The following is a 26865-nucleotide window of genomic DNA, read 5'->3' as shown; positions in this document are numbered from 1 at the left end:
ATGAAAAATATCCCACAGTTTGGAACAGGATTTTTGTCAGCCTCAAAATAATAAACTCCATACAAGAATTCAAGTTACAATCCCCCAAGAATCTCAACACTCACCTTTTTTTTTCTGTTTAGCCTCCGGTAACTACCGTTTAGATAATTCTTCAGAGGATGATATGTATGAGTGTAAATGAAGTGTAGTCTTGTACATTCTCAGTTCGACCATTCCTGATGTGTGGTTAATTGAAACCCAACCACCAAAGAACACCGGTATCCACGATCTAGTATTCAAATCCGTGTAAAAATAACTGGCTTTACTAGGACTTGAACGCTGTAACTCTCGACTTCCAAATCAGCTGATTTGGGAAGACGCGTTAACCACTAGACCAACCCGGTGGGTTCTCAACACTCACCCTAAAAGCATCTAACTACACTATAATAAATGCCCATACACCCACTAAAGCACCAAGGAACTAAAAGTTCTGGGATTTACTTGACCTGACTATAAATAACACCCCCAAAAACAATGTTAAACAATTAACTGGAGATATCAATGCCCAACTAGGTAGAGAAAGAAGATACTGCGACTTCAGTCGGAAAATGCCCCACCCTAAAAAACAGACAAGAGACTCATCAATCTCTGCAGAACCCACAACCTAATCTCAAAATCCACATATTTCAAGAGGAAACCTCAAAAACTCAAAACCTGGAAACACCCTAACTACACTAAAGAAGAATTGGTACTAGACCATATTTTCATGGACAAACACCATCACAAGGAGATTTACAATGTAAAAGTCCTCCAAAGAGTACACCAGCTCAGATCACTAAAGTCAAAATTAAAATTATACCCTCAAACAAATCAACAAAATCAAGCCCCTAAAAGAAAATAGACCCTACCCAACTAATCAAGAATGAAAATTACCAAAAAAAAACAAAAAAAAAAACAGATAAAATATCAATCGCAGATAAATTCAAAGATCTAGTCAACAACATTAAACAAATTGCAGAAGAATTAGCCCCAATAAAATCCTATTAAAAACCATCAACGGTGGATCAGTGAATGTGACAAAACAGTAGAGAAAAGACGTCAGACATGGATACTTCACCAATCACAAAAATCAGAACCATCCTTCCATAATATTATATAAAATAAAACAAAGAAAAGAAACCACCTGAACCCTAAAGAGAATAAAAAGACAACAACATAAAGGCACACTGAAATCAATAGAATTCAATAACAGTCGAGAGACTACTCCAAAAATACAAACTCCCCAATCCTACTAATAAAGAATGAAAATGGTAATTGGCCCATATCAATAAAAACAATGTGGATATCCTATCTAAATATTTCAACCAACTGCTAATTTGTGAAGAACCAACATAACTCCTAAACTTTAACACTGGCAAGAAGAAAGAATTACAAAGGAGAAGATCAGACTTTTGTAGAGATCCGGAAACAAGTAGAAAGAGTAGCAAAAATTGCCCTTCATCAACAGTTTGTCAACATTTGGATTAAAGAACTAGAGAGCTGTTATCCAGTGTTCTAGATGACAGCCCTCATCCATCCAATACACAAAAAAGGAACAAAACAGACCCTAACAAATACAAGGGAATCTCATTCCTACACAAAACATACAAAATTCTTTCACAAATCATCACTAGGAGAATACCAGGGAGGTTTCAGATCCTGGAGGAGCTGTCCAGACAGATCACGAGTCTAAAGCTAATAATGGATTACAACAAGAAAAGAACAGAGATGTTGATAACATTTGTAGATTTCAAGAAAGCTTAAGACTGCATCTACAGAGAATCCTAACTAAAAATTCTGAGACAGCTTAGACTACATATCAAATTAATAAACATGATAAAACTGACCCTCACAAACACGTAAGTTGAAGGTAAAATTCAGAGGCGAGCCCTTGGAACCATTTGAGATCAAAAAAGGATTGCGCCAAGGTGATGGGGCTCTCACTGCTATTATTCAACCATGCTCTAGAAATGGAAATGAGGGAATGGCTTAAAAAATGCCATCCGAAACCAAAAATAGGCTGAAAAGTGAAAACAAGCTGTCTTAGTTTCACAATTACTTGACACCGCTAGCAAATGATACCAACAAAGCTAACACGGATTAAAAGAAGTAAACATAAACAGTAATAAAATCAAAACAGTAACCCAAAGTACTGAGAAATAATAACAACCTAAATGAAAAAACCTTAATCCAAATAACAAGAAACAAACTAGCTAAAGCTAAAAAATTAACCAAATAACAAGAAACAAACTAGCTAAAGCTAAAAAATTAACCAAATAACAAGAAACAAACTAGCTAAATCACAAAAATTAACCTGTTACACTTAAAATTAAAAAATGCCTATCAAAAATAAGACACTACAACACTGTTATAAAATCAGAAGCTACTTTATGCAGTAGAAACACTCTTCCACCTGAACGAACAACCAGACAGACCCCAGAAAATCAAAAAAAGAATTGGAAGAACCTGCATCAATAAAAAGTACCAGAAAAGACAGGCAGTGGTGGATTGTGCCCAAAAAAGTCTTGTACAATGAGTTAGAACCCAGCACTACCATGCGTAAAAGGAGACTAGGATTCTTTGGACACATCATGAGGATGCAAGATGCAAGATTCAAGACTTCTGAAACAGCTAGTGGAGTACAATCTCCACTTTCAAACCAAGACAGGATGCAGATGGATCAGAGAAATAAGAGGATCTGAAGGAAAGAAGACACCACAGATAAGATAAAATTAAACAAGAAAATCAAGAACAAAAACACCTGCTTCGCACTCACAAGAAAAAATTCATTCACAACACTAGAAAACACACAAAGATCAGAACAAATGAAAACTTTCTGGGAGGACTGTAAGGCCCAAACATTCCTATCGAAGAAACTTGGATAATGGACTAAAGTGATCCTATGCAGTCATAAAATAATATATACACACACACTGTGATCATGTCAAACATCTTTGTGAACTACTCTGCTAATTTGTAATAGATCAATAATAACAGCTAATTATCTACAAAGTGCCTGAAAACTTTCCTATCACACAAAACATACTGTTATAGTTTAGTTTTTAACAGCAACTCGATATGCTGTTCAAAATTAATTTTACTTCTTTTCAACACGTATGAGAATGGATTTTCATAATAGTGCTTTGGAATTTCAAAAGTTTAATTAATGATCACAACATTATAACACACACCTTGTACAGGAAATGCTCGACCAGGAACTTCAACCACAGGACAGTCATTAAAATATCTACTAAACAATGAAGTATCAATTGTAGCAGACATAAGAATCAAACGTAAATCAGGATATGTATGAACCATATCACGTAAAACAACCATTATAAAATCAGTATTGACATCTCTTTCATGTATCTCATCAACTATAACATGAGAAACACCACGCAAACCATTTTCTAATTTCCTCAACAAAACACCTGTAACAAAAAAAAATATTAAAAAATACAAAATCAATAAAAGCAAACCGCCACATACAAAAAAACATATTTCTATAACGAAAAAGTGTTAATCTTTATTACTAATAATTAATCGATCTACATATATAATTCTACACACTTGTATACTACACTATAATGAAATCTCAAAACAAGCACACAATAAAACAAATTTTTAAATCTCACTTTTCATGCATATCTTTCAAACATGTTCCCTGTATTAGAAATTATATTCCTCATGAATAAACAATTTGCCATGGTACAATATTAAAAGATGTTTTCTTTCTATGGGCTACTACGATATTACAGGCATCAATTTTTTTTTCATGACTGTTATTCCACCTTCTAACTGGACTTGTTCCACGCTATAGAAATATATTTTTAATATCTTGCTGCATAATTTTTTTTCTCTTGCTCTGACATGTTGGCTAATGAACATCTGATCACTGGTTTAATAATCTTTCACTTGAAATCATCAAACTAGAGTAGATCAAAGTTAAGCAAGACTGCATAAAAAAAAACTTGCTGAACATATTTAATGTCAGCAAAAAAAAAAAAAATGTTCAGCAAAATCAAGTTGGTCATGTAGGCCTAAATATGGCCTACATGACAGACTTGATTTTTCACAGCATTATCTTTTGTAAATATTTTATATTTATAAAATATATTTAAAAACTTACCTATAAATCCCAACTGTTTAGGTTTTTATGAATTCAAAAAATTGATGTAAAATATTTTTATTGAAAAAATATTAAAATCTTAAAAAATGATGTATAATGAAACAAATAAAAATATAACAAAATAAAAAATAGCAAAATATAAACAATAAAGAATGGTGCGATTTTCCACGCTTGTGATAGTCATCACTTTATTGACAACAAAAAGATGTGTAATGCACATCCCGATCAGGCAGCAGGTTAATGCCTTCACACTGATTCTAATTGTTAAAATTTAACTAAGATTTTTAAAAAAAATTTTTTGTTAATTCTTATTGAGCATAATTCTGATTTAAACTTTATTTCAGTAACTATTTAGTGAAGCTTTTTATTTATTTAATTTATTACAGGTACAAGTTATTCCTGACATCAAGTCATATGGTAAATTGTGATTAATACATTTCTAGCCTTCTGATTAATAAATTGTATTTTTAAACTAAATTTTTTTAACATTACTTTTTTGTATTTCAAAATAAGTATAATTTTTATTAAATTTTAATTATAAGTATAATTTTAGTCACTTTAAAAAAAAACCATTGCAGCTCAAAGTGGACTCTTCTTATGGCTTCCCTTGCAGAACCATAACCCTCACTGAATTATAATAATAGTGTATGCTAATACAGAATGGCGCATGCTAATTCAAAATTAGTTTAGAGTAAAAACTGTTTCATTTCTCTTTTATATGTAAAGAGAATGATTTAGTTATCGAAAAACTATTGCAAACAGGATCTTTATTCAATTACTAATAAAAATTAATGTAATTTACATAAATTTCAAGAGATGAGAAATACAATCTATAAACTGTCCCTAAGTTATGTACAAAAAGTTTCCATATATGAAGTATAGAGCTTTCTTTATTTAGAGCTCATAGGCAGCTGTGTTCTTTGTATGATCAGTGAACCTTCAGCTTATTACATCTGTGGATCACTACACTAAGCCAGGATTATACACAATCATTGTTAAATACAATGTAAAGACTAGACAAGAGTGCTAAAGTAATTTTATTTTAAATTATTGCTTACAAATTATAAAGAAAAGTAACAGTTTAATAGTTTATTAGTTCAATAATATACCAATAGATTGCAGTACAAATTGATGACTTAAAGTTGACATTAAAATCAAAATCAGGTTATCAGCCATGCTATCCCAGTAAATATCAGCATTTTTAATAGCCGACTGGAGCATAGCTGAAAATAAATATTTTAAGCTATAAATTAAACTTGTTTAAAGCTATATTAAACCAAAGATATAAACTCACCAATAGTGCAAAATAATATTCCACCATATGCACGTGGCAGACAAGACTCAAATCTAACACTATAACCAACGCTAATACCAATTTCTTCGCAACGTTCATTAGCAACTCTATCAGCAACTGAAACAGCTGATATACGCCTCGGTTGTGTAATAACAATATTGCAGTAAGCACCCTGACCGGTTTGAACATAGTCATCTAAAATGTATTGACAAACCTGTGTGGTTTTACCACAACCAGTATTTCCTCTAATAATTATAACACTATTTTCATTAATTGCTCCCATTATTTTTCCTTTCATTGATGCTACTGGCAACTGATTTCTTTCAGCATTCATTTTTTGTAACAATTCATCATTCTGCATCTTATTACGGTACCCTTCACCTAAATCAGCTGATATTTCATCCATTGTTGCCTATGAACACAAATAATGAAAACTAAATAAATAAAGTATACATATGTTTTATACTTTACATGTTAATATGTTTCCATACTAATAAAACAAGTATGACTACAATAAAATAAGTTAAAGCTAATTATTAAACATATGTAATAGATACTGGTATATTACAATAATACATTTACAAAGACCTACAAAAACCTGCTTATAAGATTTTCTTCTAATTAATCAAATTAAAAATTTTATTTTTAAAAATGTATACAGCTTACACTGGATCTAACCTGCAATAAAATGATTGATCCTTTAAAAAAATCTCAACTGACCTAAGCATGAGAACTAAGAAATAGAAACATAGCATGTTTCAAAATGAATATCAGAGTTTTAAAGCTATGTAAAATTTCACAAGTTCAGAAAGCGTTTAGTGTTATGTAATTTGCAAAATGTGAATCTGTAATTACCATTGTGATCCCCTAAGTGAAAACATTCATAGATTGTATAAACAATTCCCCCACTGGCCGTATTTGTAAGGGGAAGAGTACAGGACGACCAAGTGATTCCAAAGACAATGTTGAATGTGTAAGTCTTTTATGCATAGTCCTAGGAAATCCGTTAGGAAGGCTAGTTGTAAATTAGCAATTCCAGTGATGTTAAGTGGAGGGATTTAAGGAAATGCTTACAACTGTTACAAGCTGATGATGATGATGAAGACTTTCTTTATAGTGTCATATTAAGTGATGAATCGCTTCACATTAATGGGAATGTAAACACCCACAATGTGCTTATCTGGGGATCAGAAAATTCTCAAAATACTGCAGTAGAACGAGAATCCCAAAAACTGAATGTTTTGTGCCGTATGCAGACAGCAAGTTTACAGGATTTTTTTTTGCAGAAGCAAATTGTCTACTATCTTGATATGCTACAACTGTGGCTCTTTTCTCAACTGAAATACAAACTACAGAACTTTACTTAAAAACAAGATGGTGCACCTCCTCACTGGTGTAACGCTGTACGTGATTGGTCAAATGAAATACAACCAATACAGATTACTTCAATATGATTGTCATAACTACACAGCTAAGTTATTTAGGTAAAATCATTTATACAGCAAAAGTATTATATTTATAACATTATATCACATAAGAAAAAATTTCTGTTCTAATAAGATAATTTAAATTCAAAGCCACAAACATTGAAAATATATCTAATAGAACTAAGACAAATTGGTTGCGAGAAATTAAACAAAAACTGATGTCACTGAAGCAGAATCATAACTAATCTGATGAAAAATGTATTATAAACCCTCTACCACTAAGCAAAACCTGAAGGGGTTTTCATTATCAAAGAATTAATAAAGTATAAATTATTTTACTGGCACACAACAGGCACAAAATACAACTAAGATTTGGTAGTGGTTCTTGATAAATCTGACAACAAACTTTCACACTCCATTAACTGAACTTTAAAGATGCATGTATATCACTAATCATACATAATCTAATTACTAAAAGCAGAAGTTAAATATCTAGCTTTATCCAAAAGGCATTTCAGTGTACTGCGGACCTTTCATGCACCCAATACAAAATGTAACTAGTTCCCAGAAAAGCCTATTTAAACTCCACCACAGAAAAGCAGCTCCCTCCTCAACACTGAGATAGTATCAGTATGATGTCAAACTCCTACTCCCATGGTACCTACATTCTGAAGAAGACATTGATATAGTAAGAAAAGAGTGGAAGGAGTCAAGTGATAGTGAGCTCATTATAAAAAACTGGAGCAGTTTATAGGGAATTTATTTCTATTTAAATAAACCATATATTTGCCAATAACATGAACCTGAACATTCTGATCAGCTGTAATAACAGCTGAAGTTTAACAATGCTGCTACTGACAAAACCTATATAGAAAACTCATTGTAACTGACCACCATGATGCAATGAAGCACCTGTGCCTTTAACACTCTACTTGGGTACTAGTTGTGTATGTCATGTACGAGCCTGTCCTGTACTGTGGTGTGTCCCATTCTCCTCTGGATTTCCCTCCTGTGTCATACAGGTCCTAGGTAGTTTGTAAAAAAAGTTAATTTACAATCACTTTGGGGCAATATCTGACAAATAAAATTAGAACCTAAATAATATAGACATGTATATAGCTCATAACACTGCTAAATAACACAAATAGTTCTATCGGTGACAGACAGATTGTATCAGAAGAGGTTTATTTACAAGATACAGGTGTCCTGTAATATACCAGTGGAAATGTGAATACTGGATAAGAGATAAGCTTATAACTCATGAAAATTACATACAATAAAAAATTACTGCAACCAATGTATTAATCTCAAAGTTCTTGGGTTCAATTTTTCACATGTTTGTAAAAAATTACCTTCTTTCAAGTGCCCTGTAATGGGATATTAGCCAGTAGTCTCTAAGAAGAAAATAAATGTTATTTAATAAAGTAAATGTTATTTAAATCTCCTTACTATGATCAATTAAGCATAAATTCTAGAAAATCCTGCCTTTGTACACATCTGCTTTTTGAGTATGTGATCAGCTACTGACTAGCAACTACCGGAGTAATAGTAACAAAAGAGTAATAGTAAAAATAATGTACAAATCTATAAGTACACTGAATTTATCTATCCAAAATTGTTTCCAGGTCAGATACAGAAAAAACCATAATTTTACTGTTATCAAAAATAGTATTATAAATGTTACAGATTAAACTAAATCATAAAATCAACAAATTATATATTTATTAATAATCTGCATTTAAAGATGAATTATGTTCTTTCAGTAAAGTACAGTGGGTTCAGAAAAGTGCTGTGCACTGGAATTATGGAAGTGTAAGGATAAAACTTTCTTAATTATTACTTTGTAGTTTTTATTTCATTGTCTTATAGACAGGGATATTACAATAACGAATAGTTTATAAAAGGTGTTGAAAATGATCTCCTCCAACATCAATACAACATGAGCACACTGCACTTTCTGTTTCAATTTATTTTCAAACGCTTTGAAAATAAATTGACACAACTGACACAAAAGGGCTTTGAATTGACATTCCAGAATTTTGTGCTGGAATGTCTCCTTATATGTATGCCATTATTGCAGTTTTTAGTTTGTCAATCGTGCATAGTCTGTGGCAATACACGATGGCAGTATGCTTGTTTCACTGCCCCCCTTAGAAAGTAATCTGGGGGAGTCAAATCAGGCGATTTGACTCCCCCTGTCTTGCCACAGACTATGCACGATTGACGAACTAAAAATTCATTCATCAGACATTTCATAAAAGTCATTGGCCTGTAACCTGTGTGGTGCTGTGGCACCATCTCGTTGGAATTAACTGTCTTGATTTCCACTTCTGTTAATCGACTAATTAAGTTGTGTTGAAATAGCACAATAACGATCAGTATTAACAGTATTTTCAAAAAAGATTGGACCCACAATGCCCATTCCACTCATACCAACCCCAATTCCAATTTTCACTTTGGGTAAAGATTATTTGTATAATTCATGGGGGGTTAGTTTTCAACCAGTTTTGTATTGTATGAATAATATACCTATATTCATATATATGAATTAAAATATATTAATTCATATTATATGAAACTACGGGTCATCTGTACAAAAACATGTTAGGGATACCTACTGAATTTTGGTCTAGACATTTAAACCATTAACAATAATGTAGTCTTCTTTTGGCATGATCTGTAGGTTTCAGTTCTGGAACACACATTACTTTGTAGGAAAAAAGTTTCATTTCCTTTTTTACAACTTTATGTGCAGTCAAGTCCAATACCATGCTGCTGTGCTAACTTACACATTGACTTTGATGGACTTTTGGCCATAACAGAGCCTGTTGCCCAAAATTTTTCGATAAGAGTTTGTACTACATTGCAATGAGGAACAGGAGAAGGGGCATTTGGGAACTTTTCAGACAACTTATCCTTCACTAAATCAATACATTTGTCACCTTTGTGAAAGATGACACTATGTTTCTCGCAACTATCAATTCCAATAAACAAAACAAAGCAAATTCGATCACAACTTAACAGTTACAGGGTGATCAGTAGGCCACAATTCACTCGAAATGACTCATTCATCAGACATTTCATAATAATGTCACTGACCTTGGTTTATTACAGAGTAACACCCAACGAACCCAGAGGGCAACAAAAACTTAAGCCCAAAAGAACAGAAAGCATCACATAATTCTAAAGCATACTGCACATCAACTTTCCAAATACACTGTATGTAGAGTGGACTTATCAATATTAAATTATAAAATATTAATTATTAAATTTTTAATTTAATAATTAAATTAATTTAATGATTAAATAAAAAATTAATAATTATTAAATCATGTTGGCAATAAATTATTGTAACAGTTCTAAAAAGAAACAGTTTATGTACAAATAGAAATTTTGTATGAACTTACTATATAGGTAACTATAATGAAATAGATATAACTTAACATATTATAACTTCATGAAATACTTCGTCTTCAGGCATTCAGAATCCTTACACCTCATATAAAGTATGCTGAAAATAACTCTCAAGCATGACCAATAGTTTTTTATCATTTTTCACTACACTATAAATGACTAAAATGTCCAATCAAATAATCATACATTAATGATAAAGACTATTGGTGCACAATAATTGCATCAAGAAAACCTATTACTTAAACTTATTACTGGTTTTACTATAATTTGCTCATTTTATACTTTTTATTGGTTTTATTAATTTCCTCATTTTAATTGAACAAATTATTTCTATTTTGAAAGCTGCTATTAAAAATTAAATAATGGTAGTCAGATGGCTAAATAACAAGGGTTATCTTAGAGATAACAAAATCATCAATTCCAGAATTATGTTTTCAGAATTTCCCATCTACCATGAGTAATTTATTGCATTAATACTGTTAAAATTGAACTTACATGTGCTAACGGTCCTTCATCAATATTACAGGCTGTCCATGGATTCCAATTAGGTTGTGGCGGTGACCATGACACAACACCAGCTGGCTGTGGTTTTAATGCAGCAAAATCTTCGAGCACTTGATCAGTAACCAATGAAATAGCTTCACCAGATTCCTTTTTATCCTTAAAAAAAGGAAAATACATTTTGAAACACACAAGATCATCCATTCTTTTCAATTAAAAGTAAGTATTACAATGTTTATGTGTATGAATCAAATTGTAATCTTTCTTAAATTCATTGTTTAAAAAAAATTTATTACAATTACAGATCTGTTCCACTTACCACAGACACAGGTTGAATGTCCAACCCTTCTAATACTTCATTCACTCGGGCTAAAGTTTCAGGAGCTACAGCAACATCATAAGGCTTCATTTGTTCAGCATCTTTATTTTTCTTTAGCGTGCCCTGGAATGCTTCGATTACACCTAAATGATAAAGTTGTCTAACCAATGATAATGCACAACTTTTTGATGCCTGCTGCTTATTTGAACCAGCCTCACGACCAGTTATACCTAGAAAAAAACCCATATTCATTCACACTCACACTAAAATTTTTAAGTAACTAAAAATCCTAAAACCTTTTAAAATGCTAGTACAAGGGTCATTCAATAAAAAAGGCACAAATTGCTCTGGATCTAAAAGTTTAATCAATGTAGCATTTTTTCACTTTTCAGCATAAACTGTAACATACACTTGTCCCATCTCCAAATCATCTTATTTCATACATAAGCATATTTATTTAACTTATCAGTTTTATTTGCCTGCTGCAAAGAAATCTTTGCCTTGATGTCAGAGGCAATTTTGCACATTTTCTTTAATATTGTCAATTGCCATTGCCATTTAACTTTATAACTGTGAATCCATCTCTCTCACAGGTTACAATAATGAACAAGAAAATATCACCTTCACACTGATACCATTTTTTCAGCTCTGTGAACATGTGAAGTTGTCTCCTTATGCTGATCTGTCGACTATAAATTAGCCAATCTGTAAATTATACTATAAACTGTACAGACACTTACTGTCTGTACAAGTGTAATTTTTCAGCAATCATTTTAACTGCAATCCTTCAATCTTCTTCAATAAGAGAGTCTACAAGTTTTAGCTGGAGTTGAACTATATCCTCTTACCAACTGTTTTGCTTCCACAGCTATTTGTGTCCTTAATTATTGAATGTGACCCTCATAGATTACAATATTCAGAATATGAAATTTAAAAAAAATCTAAGATACTGGATTTCAAATTTCAGGACTGTTAAGATGTAGTTTCTACATCTTGCAGATGTAGATTTTATGAGAAATCTACTCAATTTTATGAGTATTTTAATTTTCTCATTTTTATGAGAAAAATGTTTCACATAAAAATGTTCTGGAAGATTCACTTATTTCTATCATTTCAATAAGAATATTTCAGTATTTTAATTCTAATGTTTCTATAAACAATATTACAAATTTATTTCTATAAATAAGTTTCTTTCCTTTTGTAATTTCAATAAATACTATCAAAACTTTGATGGATCATAATCTGCATATTTTTAGGAATGAACTACAGGAGTGTCCTTCCTTTAAAGATTCATGTTTTCTGAATTCTGAATAGAAGACAAGATTATCAAAGGGGTGAATGAGCCAAGTAATTTCTAGGCATGGTAAAACTGAATGGAAATATTAAAAAAAAACTTACAAGATCAAAGAAGTTGCTTTACACAGCTAGAAAAGGGATACCCTAACAAGCACTAAATTAAAGATTACCAAGGGACATGTTTTTTAGCAAAAATCCAAACTAGATTCCCATCATCCATATGTATTGTATATGCATAAAGAAAACTTTTTTCTAATTTTTTTATGTGAAATTAACCAATTTAGTAATCCCCAGTGTGTTCTATGCTTTACATTATTTGTACTTAATACATATTTTCAACCCCATCAATTTCCCTAGATGCCCTCTCTTCCCTGAGATGTTGTGTAATAATCATCCTTGTAAAAAATGAAGGTGCAGTCTAGTTAGAAATAAGGCTCTCATAATTTTTTACTATTCAATATATGTATAGACAAGTCAATTTTATGACCTATGTATGGGATTTTTTAATTTTTTTCATGATAAAAGAAATTAACTAAAAATTAAAAAAAAAGGTACTCTTACTCTTGTAAAATTATGAGCCTGAAATGGCCACTTACGTTTTAAGTTGCATCAAATCTTTTTTAAAAGTATATAACAGAAATCCCAATGATTTTTTTTTTACTATCAAATAAATTTTAACTGAATTTATATCTTATACAAACCTAATTACCTTCTTACATATGCATTATGTAAATGATACTGGAATTGATAATCCATTACTGGGATTGATAATCAAAGTACAAAACCAGTAGATTTTTACTTGCTTTATCATGTGAATTCTACTAATACTAAATGATAGTAACAATTAAAAAATAAAAATCAGTGACTCAGAGAAACAATCTAACAAAAGAAAATCAGAGAGACCCGAACACACTACCCACAGCAGACTGATTTTAATCCATATTCCATACAGATATTTGGTTAACAATCTATAAAATGAATAACTATAATTATTTTAAAACATTGATAAACAAATATTACGTCATAATACTCACTTCTACCCAACTGCTTAACATATATAGCCATTTCCGCAACAAAACTCCTGAAAAAATAAACAATTATAAATAATATTATTCACTTAAATAAAATATAGACTCATTTATATTGTTTCCAAACCATCCATCCAGACCCAATTATAATCTTCTTAAAATTATTGATTTATCTGTCATATAAGAAAAATTATTAAAAAATGGATTATAAGAAATTATTTTAATACTAGTCATGCTAGAGTTGCAAATAAATATAATAATTATAAGTTTATCAAAGCACAAAACAACCAAAATACTTTTAACTTAAGCATATAATTAAAAAGAAAAATTTAATAAATTAATAAATCTGCACAATTATCATCTTCGTCTTTAAGTGTATTTCTAGTAAATGCAATTTTGAGATGAGATAGGGGAGGTTGAAAAAATAAACTTGTAAATTTTAAAGTAGAAAATAAAATTAAAGTTAAATTAATAAACATAATTCTACATAAAGAAAATTTTCACCCTCTTATCTGTTTCTTCATCATATGCAAACAAACATGTATTTTTTTCAACATATTCAATACTACATAGATATTAGGAAGTGAAGTACTTTGCATAACTCTGTATTATACTATATAACATACAGAGGAATACTGCAAAAAATCAAAATATATGTTTGCACCTTGTGCAGCTCACATATGGTGAATGTAAATGATGCTGTGGTGATTAAACTTCTCATTTGCATTTTCTGTTGCTGTAGAGGTTTAATTTTTCTCTTTAATTTTAAACATCAGTAAATATAAAATTATTTATTTTATATAAATTCTATAGAAAAAACAACATCAACCTTCAAATCGCTATTATGTTACAATATCAAACAAATAATCAATAATAGAACTAACTAAAATAAGATTATTAATTTCAGTTCCTTTTATATTTAATAGGAACAATCGACCATGAATGAAAAATGAAATTTTGATAGACAAGGTAAAAATAAATACACAGTTACAAATTAATTTATTATTTAAATAAAAATCATCAAATCTATATATAAAAATGTAAATATGTTACAAAATTTCACATGTACCAAAGGATTATACTAAGATTGTATAAAATCACAAAATACTATCTGTATATTATAGATTAAAAACAACAGGTTCTACATAAAAGTTGTGTAGATGAAATTAACTGGTTGGAAGCAAGTGGATTTTTAGTTTTTTTTAAAGATATTTCAACATTCACCTCACCTTCCCCTAATCTAAAAAAATGTATTTAATAAATGTATCTGTAACAAAGTATATAAGTCATTAATAAATTTTCTTATTAAAATATCAAATAGTTAATAATTTAAAGATGATAAAAGGGTTTTTTCTGATTCATCAAGCACCTAAAGATTAACAGAAAATAAAAAGATATGCAGTTAAAATAATATGCTAAGTTATGGCAATTTGTGACCACATTGTTTACTAGTGAAATAACACTGATTTTATTTTAACAAGAAAGCACCCAGTAATTGGATATTCACACTTCAGCATACATAAAATAACTTCAAAGTTTTCCTGGGATAAATTTATATCATAAAACCTACATAAAAAAGTTTTAACTTCATATCTTCTTCAAAGTAAAACATATTCCTTTAGCAACTACAGCTTTTACCAATGTAGATAACATCTTTGGAAGGATTTGTGAAATATATTCTTTTAGAAACCTTCTGCAGCTGCTTCTTTAAAAAGACATCCTTGTAACTTTTTTCTAGAATGGATTCAAAGCAAAAAAAAAATAAAGAAATAAAAATCAGTTGTAATGGATGCAAAGTATAGTGGATGCTCCAGATGCAAAATTGTGTTTCTAGAGGAACTTGCACAGCAAATCATAGTGCTGACACACTCACATGTCATTTACTGAATTTAGCCAATATAAAAGACAATTTAAAAAAATTAACATAATGCCTCCTGTGATTAATGTTTTTGAAAACTTTTATATTGACCTAACATAATCCTGCCCTTTTTTGTTTCTGGAGAAATTTTACAATATTTTAACAAACACTACAAATCTTCAGATTACTGTGAACAATACTGTAGAAATTTCACACCAGTATTCTAACACCTGACACTATTTCCTTAACGTACTTCCTTCTATCACAGAAAATGCCATCAATGATTTGACAACTTTCAACATATGAATGTTTCTCTACAAAGATTACTTAAAATACAAGTCACCAATTCTTATAAATTAACATAGATATTTGATTAAAGCTAGACTGCAAAATAAAAATTAACAGAAAATTTACTCACCTTCAAAGAAAACAAAACCAATACCAGATAGTAGCAGACACAATATTCCGCCTTTCATCATGATTATATTAAATATAATGGAACGGAATCATATTATGATGGCAATGCAAAACAGTCTGTTCCACAACAAACATAATTAACAGAAATATATATTTATTCTTGAAATCAACATATAATGCTAATTATTTCACCTGTGATGCAATCCATATAATACAATTAACACATGTTAAATATGCTCTTCCAAATACAAACACAATTTATTTTCGCAACTGGAAATGCATTTTTAACATCTTTTTTCATTGTCATTTGTTTCCTTATACAATCTTATCTGCAAAAACATAATTCTAATCTTAAAATAAATTTTCCTCCGAGAGATAATCTCAAAAATTTTTTGAGAAAATATCTCAGTCAGTATTGTATTTATAATATGACTGATACATCATAATTTTTATTAAATATATTTAACAAAAAGAAATGAAAATTACCATCAGCAATGAAATAGTTGATGGTAATAAACATTCTTTCATATATTTTTCTAAAACTCTGTTCTAATAAATGATATACTATGATTATAAAAAAACAAATGCACATATCTCGGTCAGGAAAATAACACTTCTGCCCAAGTTATGTAAAAAAAAATACATAGACTGTAATGCACTGCCATCATCATCATAATATTCATAAACATAACTCAAGTTTTCATTTAATATAAACATATTATCATCATTAATCAATAAATAACAATTAATAATGATAATTTTAATCAATAAATAACAATTAATAATGATAATTTAACACATCAGTAAATATTATATGTACAAGGATCATTCAATAATTAAAGACGCATACCGGGAAGTATATAAAGAAAATTTCATTTTTTATTCACATGAAACATCATTAAATGAAAAATAAATAATTGGCTGGTTTCAGCAGAAGAAGAAAATGTAGCTGGCACAATGAACTTTAATAGAACTGAAACCTTCCAGAAATTATTGGTACAAGCACAATAATATAGACCAAAAGAATTACTTTTGAATGAGGTTAAGCTTAATCTGATAAATTTTTCTTTCTAAATTCTGGTACTTTTGAATTCCCATCTCACACTACCATATTAAGAAAGTTGTGTATGACTTCAGAAAATGTTTAAATCAGAGTTGAAGGGATATCAACCTGAAAACCAGTTTAAGCAATCACTTAAAGATCAAACATGTTATTTTAATTTTTAAGCAGATTGAAGTTAACAAAATAGTTAATCCTCTTTATTAAAGTTTATACACCACACACTACTTAAAAATAAAATAAATTGAATTATTAAAAACCATGCGCAAGACAGGTCATAAAGCAATCAAAAAGCTAAACTTTTAAATGAAAACACTTGATCAGTCACTTGAAAAGAGAAAACTGCAATCAGCCTCTGAAATGCTAGTCTCATTTTAAAATATGGCATACACAATTTTTTCTTAATATTTTAGTTAATAACAAATATATTGTGAAAAACAGTAATAATCTATCAATAATTATGTCTTTAATTTTTAAACATTCTGTATAGATATAGATACGAATATAAAATAATAGTTGATATTATTATAGTGTTGATATTATTATTATTACAGTGTTTGACATAAAACGCACACTTTCATAAAAAAATAAAAATAACCAAGGTTTTTACTTATTTAAAATAAAAATAGAGATACAACCTTCAGCATAACATTACATGAACCTATATGATACTCTCATGTAAGTAAGGTAACCTTTAACAATCCAAATACAATAGCATATTTAAATATTTTTTGTGTTGTTATACTGCTAGACATAAAATATACATACAACATCCCATCCTTCTACAGCAATATAAAATACAATACATTAATAAACAGGTTCTTTAAATACCTCCTTTTAAAACTTATGTTTATTATCACTCGGAAATCAAGTAGGACAAAATATAATCAAGATAAAGAATGGACATTAAATCTATCATTTAAAATTTTCTAGCATACCACCACATAATTTCAATCTGTTCTAAAATTTGTAAATAACTTATTATACAAATATAAAACAACCAAAACACTGTGGAATAAAATAAACTATAATAAAAAAATAAATAAATTAAGAAGGAGAAAAGAAAACTAAGATGAAATGAAATAAAACACACAGTAAACATTATCTAAAATTCAGACGTTACTCCAGTGGCTTTAAAAGATATAAACATATCTACTTCAATTGCATCAAGTAATCTAGTTTAAATTAATATCAAACAAGACAATAAGTACACAATCTAGAAGATACAATATAGTGGTTTATTTAGTATAGTTGATATCTCGTGAGCATATTTAAAATTGGAACACTCAACCTCAGCATCATAGAAGGTACTTATAAAAACCCATTTTTTTTTTTTTTGTAATTAAAGTAAAATTTTACAGTAAATTATTTTGAGTAAAATAATAAAATAAAATCAGTAATCTTAAATTATATTCATTGACTTGATTTATAACATTATTTGTAATGATAAACAGGAGGAAAGTTAAATATAAAAACAACTAACTGATTAAACAGTATATGCGCTGAACTTTTAATCTCCCAGGCTGTATAAGTCCAACTGTCACAATTTTTTTTTGTGTTTGTACACTTGTCCCTAATGTATGTTTACATTGATAGCCATATAGGATGCTTAGTTTATTGTTGACTGTCAAAAAGATTACACGTCTTGATATGGCCAGCAATTTCTAAATTATGAAAAAATGGAACAAAGAATTTGCATTAAATTTTGCTTTAAGAAATAAATAAAATGCAGCATCGCATTGGAAATGTTGAATGTTGCTTTTGGCGATTTTTCTATGAATAAAATAAGTGTTTACAAGTGGTAAAATATTTCCTGGTAAAACGTTTCCAAGAGGGCCAAGAAGACTTTGAATGCTCAGCACATCAACAACCAATGACGTCGAAAAAGTGAAGAAAATGATAATAAACAATCACCAAATTAGAATCAGAGGTTGCTGATAATGCTAGTATACCATTTGGCTCATGCCAAGCAATTTTTTTTATTGTTTTGGGCATGAAATGTATGGCACCAAAATTTGTTCCAAAATTGGATTTAGACCAAAAGCAGTGCCAAATGAACACTGCTCAGGAGTTGCTGAATGAAGTTTATTTAAAACTGCTCAAATGGGTAATAACTGGTGATGAAACATTGGCATATGGATATGACATCAAACCTAAGGCCCAATCGTCCTAATGGAAGGTTCCTGAAGAACCAAGATCAAAATAAGCTTATCAAGTTCGACGGAATGTGAAATATTTTCACTTTTCTTCAATTTCAGTGGCTTAGTCTATCATGAGTTCTTGCCTGGAGTACTACCTGCAACTTCTATGCAATTTGCGTGAAGCAATTTAAAAAAACCCCAACTTGAGGCAAAACAATTCATAGCAATTGCACCATGATAATGCATCTGCTCACACTTCACTATTTGTTCGTGAAGTTTTGGCCAAACACAACATCGTTATGAGGCCTCAGCCTCCATATTCACCAGACATGGCACTTATGACTTCTTCCTATTCCCCAAGCTGAAAAGAACCATAAAAGGATGATGAAGTTTTGCCAACATTGAAGAGATAAAAACAGAATCACTTAAGAAGCTAAATGCCAAACCAAAAATTGCATACCAGAGGTGCTTCAAAAACTGGAAAAAGTGCTGGCACAAATGTATTATATCTGAAGGTGACAAAATCAATATTGATGAATAAATAACATTTCCTTGAGAAAATGAAAATTCTACATATTTTTTTATCAACCCTCGTAGTAATTATACTAAATGTAGAAATGGCTATCCGTTTACCAGAACATCATGGCAGGCCCCACTGACAAGACAGTGAAGATTCCAGTATAGAATGATGAGCAATAATTCAGTAATAATCATTATGAGCAATTATTATTCTTTAGCAAAAAAATTAAAAACAAACAGAATAAGTACTCACTTTGTATGATCAGGCCCTACTATAGTGTACTTATAATCAGAATTAATTTTATTTGATTGCATAAATTGATGTAATTTTGATTTCCCATTTTCTATGGTCCAATTACCATGCATTCTTGCATTAACATCTAAATCTTCTGCCTATAAACAAATAAATATACTAATAAGTCACTTCTAACAACAACATTTCTCAAATTAATCACAAATTAAAAGTCTTATTAGACTTTGCTAAGTAATTTAAAAAATATATACATATATGAATTAATATTAGGAAATTAAAACAACATACAGTTTGAAAACAAAACAAAGGGACATGCTGCTTCAAAACAGAAAAACTTCTTAGACAGTGTAGTGTTATTAATTTCTTTAAAAAATTTTAACAGCATCATGTTTATAGGTTACTAAAAACAGAGATAAAGTACCTTGGTTAAAACTTAAAAGAATATGTTATGAGAAATTTTAACTGAAAAAGGGATATAATTCAATCCTGTTGGAATAACAGAAGAAAAGAAGAGATTCAAAATTAGCATAGAAAATAATTGACAGGATACTGGCAACAAAGGAAAATATATTAAAGTAAACAGAAAGATAATATTAAAGTGGATGATGATATATGCCTAGACAAGGCAAATACAGCAAGAACATGAAATAGAAAACAGTATATGACAGCTTAACACAGTCTAATGTATTGACTGACTAAATACTTGTTACACATTTTTGGCACACTTTTTGGAGGGTACATTCTTTGGTTCAAACATATCCAGCTAATAACTTCTATCATATAGAAATTACTATAAGTACAAATCAAAGCAACTCCATAATTCATTCATACTCAATCATTCCATAATCTTTTTGTAAATAATAGAGAATTATCATTACAAGCAAATAAGTTAGATAATATTGCAGTAATCATTGGAACTTACATGTAACCACCGAATACTAAATAATTCCTGAAGTGCAATAGCTTGCTGACAACTGAATAAGCAACAGAATGGAGAACAACTCTCCTGTTCTTCACATATTCTAATATTCAACAAATAATCTTTGTTTCAAAAACTGAAAAATGGTAATGCTTAAACACCAGGGAAGAATTCCTTCATGTTAGTGACAGACAATACTTCAAAAGGTCATGGGTCCTTCACTTAGTGTAAGGCCCCAGGAGGCCTCACACTTCCTTAGCAAGAAATATCCAGGGATGCACCTAGCGCAGGAGCCCCATCTAACAAAGATATAGCTTCCAGCAGATCATGCAAAGGTCTTATCTCAGACATCCCAACCCCGTAGGGGAAGACACCAGCCTAGTGACGTTCTGGTCGCCACCCCCCCCATTCCTTGCCCTGTTAGGCTTTAATGGGAGTGTTCTCAGACATCTCGATTCCTCCCCCGAGGGGGAGAAGAATCCGCCAACATAGCGTGTTTGGTCACTACACCATCCCCTCCATTCCTTGCCAGTAGTGGCTTTAACGGAGGCTGTTATCTCAGACAATGAGATGATACAATTCACTCGGATCACAGTTAGATATTTTCATAGATCATATTTTGGAAAAAAAGATGATGAGCTAAGGGAAAGCCACAATGCTCAAATTGATTAAAGTTTCTGTTTAATCGTAGTAATTTTGTTGTAGAATTAGTACAAGACTAATAATCTAATGTTTTGTGACAACTATTACACACGACTATTAGAATCAATTAATAAATATGGTGTATAATCAAATTTCCATCTCCTTTTTATTTTAGTAACTTTATTCTGAATATCTCTAATGAAATGATTAATTCTTCAAACATAATATATAAAATAAGTTAGTTGCAGAACTGATCATTTACAATAGCCTTGTCAAGAATTTTTTATATATTTTTGCTTATAAAGAAAGCGTTATATATTAATTTATAATACACTATTTCTTTTGAAAAATTAAATGAACATAGTGACTATGGAAGATTACTATCCATCTCATGAGCATGCAAAGGAAGAAAAAGTAATCAGAAACAGATGTGGCACGGGCAGCTGCATGAAAGGTAGAGTTGAGACTGTAAAAGACTACACTTCATTTACACTCATACCATCCTCTGAAGTAATACCTTAGGGCGATTCCAGTGGATAAACAAAAAAAGAGGCTAATATAAGGTTAAGTACTACTAACAATACAACCTTTTATGTAGAATTTTAAGAACAGTTTTTGGAATTTGTAACATGAGGCTTCAACAAGCGATACGTTTATTAGGGCTTTAATTGCAGTTTCATTCAAATTTATTTCAACAATTACTTCTAATATTGGTGGCCTTCCAGGGGGATTTCTATTTGAGAACAGATTGTTTCTTTGAACTAGTGAACCCCAGTGACAAACATTTTTATTTGGTAGCTTTTTTTCATATGAACTTGGAAATGCATGTTAAATTAAAATCATTGGCTTTAGTTCAGCATCCCACAAACAAACTTTTCAAGTGCAGACTTTCAATGCTGTCCACATAATTTCTCAAAATTCCTTATCATTCTCAATCCTCACCATTCTTTATGCATACAGATTGAATTCTGAACCTTTTTCTATACTTTTTTTAAATTATCATTCATTACCATATAGAAAGTTACATTAAATTTAAAGTTACTTACCTCCTCCATATTTTTCTTATCCTGCATAATATCAAGATAAGTCTGAGGACGTTCACCATCACGTTGTATAGGCATATAAGCAGACCCCATAGTATCTGGATTAAATCCTGGTTGAAACACTGGCCGGGATGATAATCCAAGTGAAACATGTGGTGCAACTGGACCATCAGCAGGCAATTCTCCAGACCTGTCACAGCCATCTCCTTGTATGACTGTAATACCAGTCTGAAAATGAAAGAAAAAAGCAATGTACACATCAAAATATATTAATAATATTGCAAATCTTATCTACTGCACAATGTATAAAAACACCTTGAATAATGCATTATTATTTATACTATGTACAGATAGAGGAAGTTAATAATTAAGAAAAAGATTTCAGATTATAACTATGAAAAAAGAGATAGTAGGAAGAAAAACATCTGATACAATTAACAATTAAATTCTTAAGATGAGACCAAGAATATATTACTTTCCTTACTGTAGCAGTATATGTTGCTATAGCTATAATGGGGATTATACTGATTGGTAAAAAAAATTATAAGTTTTGTGCTTTAAGACAACAAAAAAACAAATTCAACAAAAAAAGTAGATTTTAGTGAATTATAAACAATCTACAAGAAAACCCTTTCATTCCATTGATCCAAAGTCTAAAAAAATCTTTTTTTGACAGATGGGGGTTTGTGCATAAGCCTGTGTATACTGGCCTGTATTTGGTCTTGTAACTATGGACCCCATTGACTGATTTTCTACAAACTTTTGTAGAGTACCAAGTAAACAGGTACTATCTTCAGAGGGAAAGAATGAACTATATTTTTGCAAAAATTGGAAATATAGTCAAAGTATTTTGGCAAAAATAAATTTCAAATCCTTACTGGGGCATTTTAGCAAGAGTTTTTCTTGCAAAGCTGAAGTTTTGTTTATCAAAATCACAAACTGCCAAAGTCTTTTTATTTAATAATTACCCCATCCAAAAAAATGATATATTTCCTTTTTTTTAGCTTTACCTTACTTAAAAAAAGGAGTTTTTGCACCTATATTTTCTACATCAAAAGGCCTGCAAACTATTATAAATTTTTTTCCCATCTCTATTCCTATGGTAAAAAAAATTATATTTTTTAAAATTTAAATTATCTTGGAAGTTATTTGTTGCATTTAAAATGTAAAAACTTCATTTTTTGATAGTCCTTACTCTTTAATATTACTTGAAAAAAATTAGCCAGAAATTTTCACCCATCCCTAGAAAATAGAAACTTTATTTACTTAAAATTATGCCTGTATTTTTAGGTGTAAGGCCAAGGTATCTCACAGTAATTATATGACGAATTTCAACATTATCCAAGTTGACTGAAGGCAGTCTCCCCTCTTAGTCATAAAGGTAATGTGGGTAGATTTCATTGGATTGACTTTAATCTTCCACTTGTGTAGCCATGTACAGATTGCATCCAACACCAACTGAAGCTTCTACAAGGCTACAATCCAATCATTGTCAATTGCTAAGATCACTGTATCCACGTACGATGTACGTAGTATAAACTAGGACTAAAACCAGTCCCAATACAGAGCCATGCGGCAGTCCCTAGGCATTTTCAAAGTTAGGTAGATCTTGATTATACCTAGCCTGCAAGAAGCAACCATCTAAATAAATTTGCAGAATCAAATAGGGTTGAGTAAGGCAAGACTTAAATTTTAAGAGCAGACCTGGTAACCAAACTTGGTCAAAAATGCCACAAAGTAGTACTTTCTCTTGAGACACCTGATAATAACATTATATATTCTATAGTTCTGCTATACAGTCGAGCGGCCACTTCTAAAACCAAACTTATGGTTGGGCATTACATCCCCACTCCAAAATAGACCATAGTCTTTGAAGAAAAAGCCTCTCAAAGATTTTAGATAAAATTGGCAGGAGGCTACTCGACCTATACACCAATGGGAAGGGATTCTCTCTCACACACATGCACGCAGCCTTTCTATATAAGACCTTCTAGAAACAGATATGGACGTATGGGATTCAGCTCTGAAGGATGACTAGTGACAGCAATATTGAAGTGATCCAAAGGTCACAGAAAGAGATGTTGAAGAAAGTGACCTAACTGCCTTGACTTGTCAAAGAGTTGGTCTGCTTCAGTCCAAAATATATGCAAGACTAAACAGACATGTAAATCCCCTCGTTTTGAATCTCCTAGACAACAGTGATGACATTAAGGCCCATCATGAAAAGGATCATGATGGACCTTAGTGATGGTTGCTGAAGATACTTTATTTTCAACTGTATTATTTCTTGTTGTTAATTTTTAGTCAATTTTTGTTTACTATTGTTTTAAAACTATTAGTGTTTAATCCAGTTTTCATTTGTTCATTTATCTTCCTGTGTTTATCTTCTAGTAAAGATGTAGTCCATGGATTGGATTGTACTTGTGACTAAGTACATTTATTAACATCAACGTTTTGGTACTTATAATTCTACTTATTAAACTAAGTTTTTTTTTTAAATTTATTATCACCACTTAGTGATTATGCTCTTAAAAAGTAATTTTACTGAATGCATCCCCTTGAGAATATAGGAGCCCCCAAAATGAAAAAAAATTTTTTTCATTATTTCAAATTTTTAATACTTAAAACATATTTCTTTAAACAATAAGTCTCTAAAATATCTTAATACTCCTCCCTGATTGCAGGGGGAACTAAAAAAAAAGATTTTCTATCATAAAATTGGAAATAAATAATATAAGTAAAACAGATAAAAAATAATTTTCTAAAAAATTCCTTATATAAACACTTACTTATAAATTACCATACACAACATATTACAAGACTTACATCAATTGGAGCTTCATTGGCTTGAATTATACTCTGTCTAACTAAATACTGAATAAAATCTTTTGATGCATTCTTTTCTGCATCTTTTTTATTATTAGAATTTCCAGCACCTACATAATTAAAACCATCAACTCTCAATTCACATAAAAATCTCTGCCGATGTTTAGGACCTAAGAACAAAAAATGTCAATATAGCAGAGATCAACATACAATGTTAACTGACCTGACATTCTCTTGTAAAGAACATTCAAAATTTATAAATGATTATAATAATGATTATTTATAATTTATTAATGATTATTACTATTGTCATCTTTCTAAGATGAAAATCAAACTTTTCTATCCCCTTCCAGTTCTCACTCTATCGCAGCACTAATTGTCAACTTATAATAAGAAACCAATCTAAAAAGTAATAAGTTATCATATAATTTGAATGCAAGTAGATTTATTGAATTCAAGAACGAACTGAAAGTTTTTAAAAATAAATATCATACATAAAAGTAAAAAAATAAACAATGGAATAATTTTTTTTTTTTTAAAATGGTAATTTTTTCCTAAATCATTAATCTAAGAATAGAATCTTTTAAATAATTTTAATACAACAAACATTTGAGTTTGATAAGAACAATCTGCAAAGTAATAATGGTATTTGAAAGAAGATAATTATACAAAATTGCCTAATTACACTTTCTTAAAATTCACTTTTACAACTAGATGTGGAAAAAGCCAAAATTCATACTCTTCAATCTGCACAAACCTTGGGAAAAATTTTTTTATAATACAACCAAAAGAATTAACTGCTACTGAAATATGCTACATGACTATAATAACAAACTTCCAATTTGTAGTTAATGCCACAAGCCCCTGTGATAGGTTACCATTTTACTTAAAAAAATCAAAAAAAAATCACAGGTAATAATAATCTAAAAATTACATAAATTCAAGAGAATAAAAATTTCTAATTTAAAAATAATCAATTGATATATGAATTTCAGAAATTTTTATTTTTTTTAATATTTATAAATAAAAAAATAAGGTTCTTACCAGTAGGTCTGGTCTCAAATAATGGTGTAACACTTTTCTTTGTACACCACTGGTGTATAAATGACTTAACATCCATAATGGATTACTGTATTCAACAATAAGAATACCTGAAATAATAATTTACAGTTAAGTAAATAGTTTCATAAAAAAAATGTATCTAAATTAACACAATTTTCTCTACTTAGAGAAACAAACAATTAGAACATAAACACAAATAAAAACATTAACACAATAAGAACATTATTTAAGCACATAAATATGGTACATCATATTTATAAAAAGACCCTCCACAGATTCTTTTCAAACTGAAATATACTGCACAACTATAAATGCTTCATTATTTTTTAATAATTTTGAATGTTGATAAGTCATAATAACATAATCGTTTCTTATTTTAGTCATTCTGATGTCAGTGTCTGGTATAAATTGGCAAATCCTCTTCTGTGGCCTATCATGTGATAACTGCTTCAAAATTGTATAACTGAGATATTACAGTGAAAATGTTATGCATGTAAGCACCATAGTGGGAGCATTTTATTTTTAACAGATTCAGTGTCATGTCCAGTAAAATGGTGTTTCCAGTTGGCAAATTGGGGAACTTTCAACCAGACTTCATGGCATAACCTCACAATAGTCTAAAAATCTGTAATAAGAAGTTATAAGGGTGAATGTTCGTCACATGAACAAAACCTGTTTTAAGCAATTACATGAATGACA

At 30.2% G+C, this 26865-nt stretch overlaps 1 protein-coding gene across 4 annotated transcripts in view; it reads right to left on the bottom strand.

Moving 5' to 3' along the window:
- mle (dosage compensation regulator mle) overlaps nt 1-26865 on the bottom strand; it is a 99545-nt gene that overhangs the window by 66509 nt on the left and 6171 nt on the right. For 3 of the 4 annotated variants that reach the window (XM_075364396.1, XM_075364397.1, XM_075364395.1), the window contains exons 2-10: nt 26149-26255; nt 25105-25274; nt 22282-22506; nt 19675-19814; nt 13433-13479; nt 11103-11332; nt 10778-10942; nt 5442-5853; nt 3210-3449 (exon numbers count right to left, since the gene is read on the bottom strand). In XM_075364396.1, the coding sequence (XP_075220511.1) occupies nt 3210-3449; nt 5442-5853; nt 10778-10942; nt 11103-11332; nt 13433-13479; nt 19675-19814; nt 22282-22506; nt 25105-25274; nt 26149-26224 (1705 nt within the window). In that variant the 5' untranslated portion in view covers nt 26225-26255. Of the gene's footprint in view, nt 1-3209; nt 3450-5441; nt 5854-10777; nt 10943-11102; nt 11333-13432; nt 13480-15702; nt 15809-19674; nt 19815-22281; nt 22507-25104; nt 25275-26148; nt 26256-26865 lie in introns of those variants that run through there. The other variant, XM_075364398.1, reaches the window with a different exon arrangement.

The sequence above is a fragment of the Lycorma delicatula genome, chromosome 4, assembly GCF_047948215.1.
Source record: "Lycorma delicatula isolate Av1 chromosome 4, ASM4794821v1, whole genome shotgun sequence".
NCBI classification, from domain to species: Eukaryota; Metazoa; Arthropoda; class Insecta; order Hemiptera; family Fulgoridae; genus Lycorma; species Lycorma delicatula.
The sequence above is the reverse complement of the archived record's forward strand: the minus strand, read 5'-3'. Positions and strand labels throughout refer to the sequence as shown.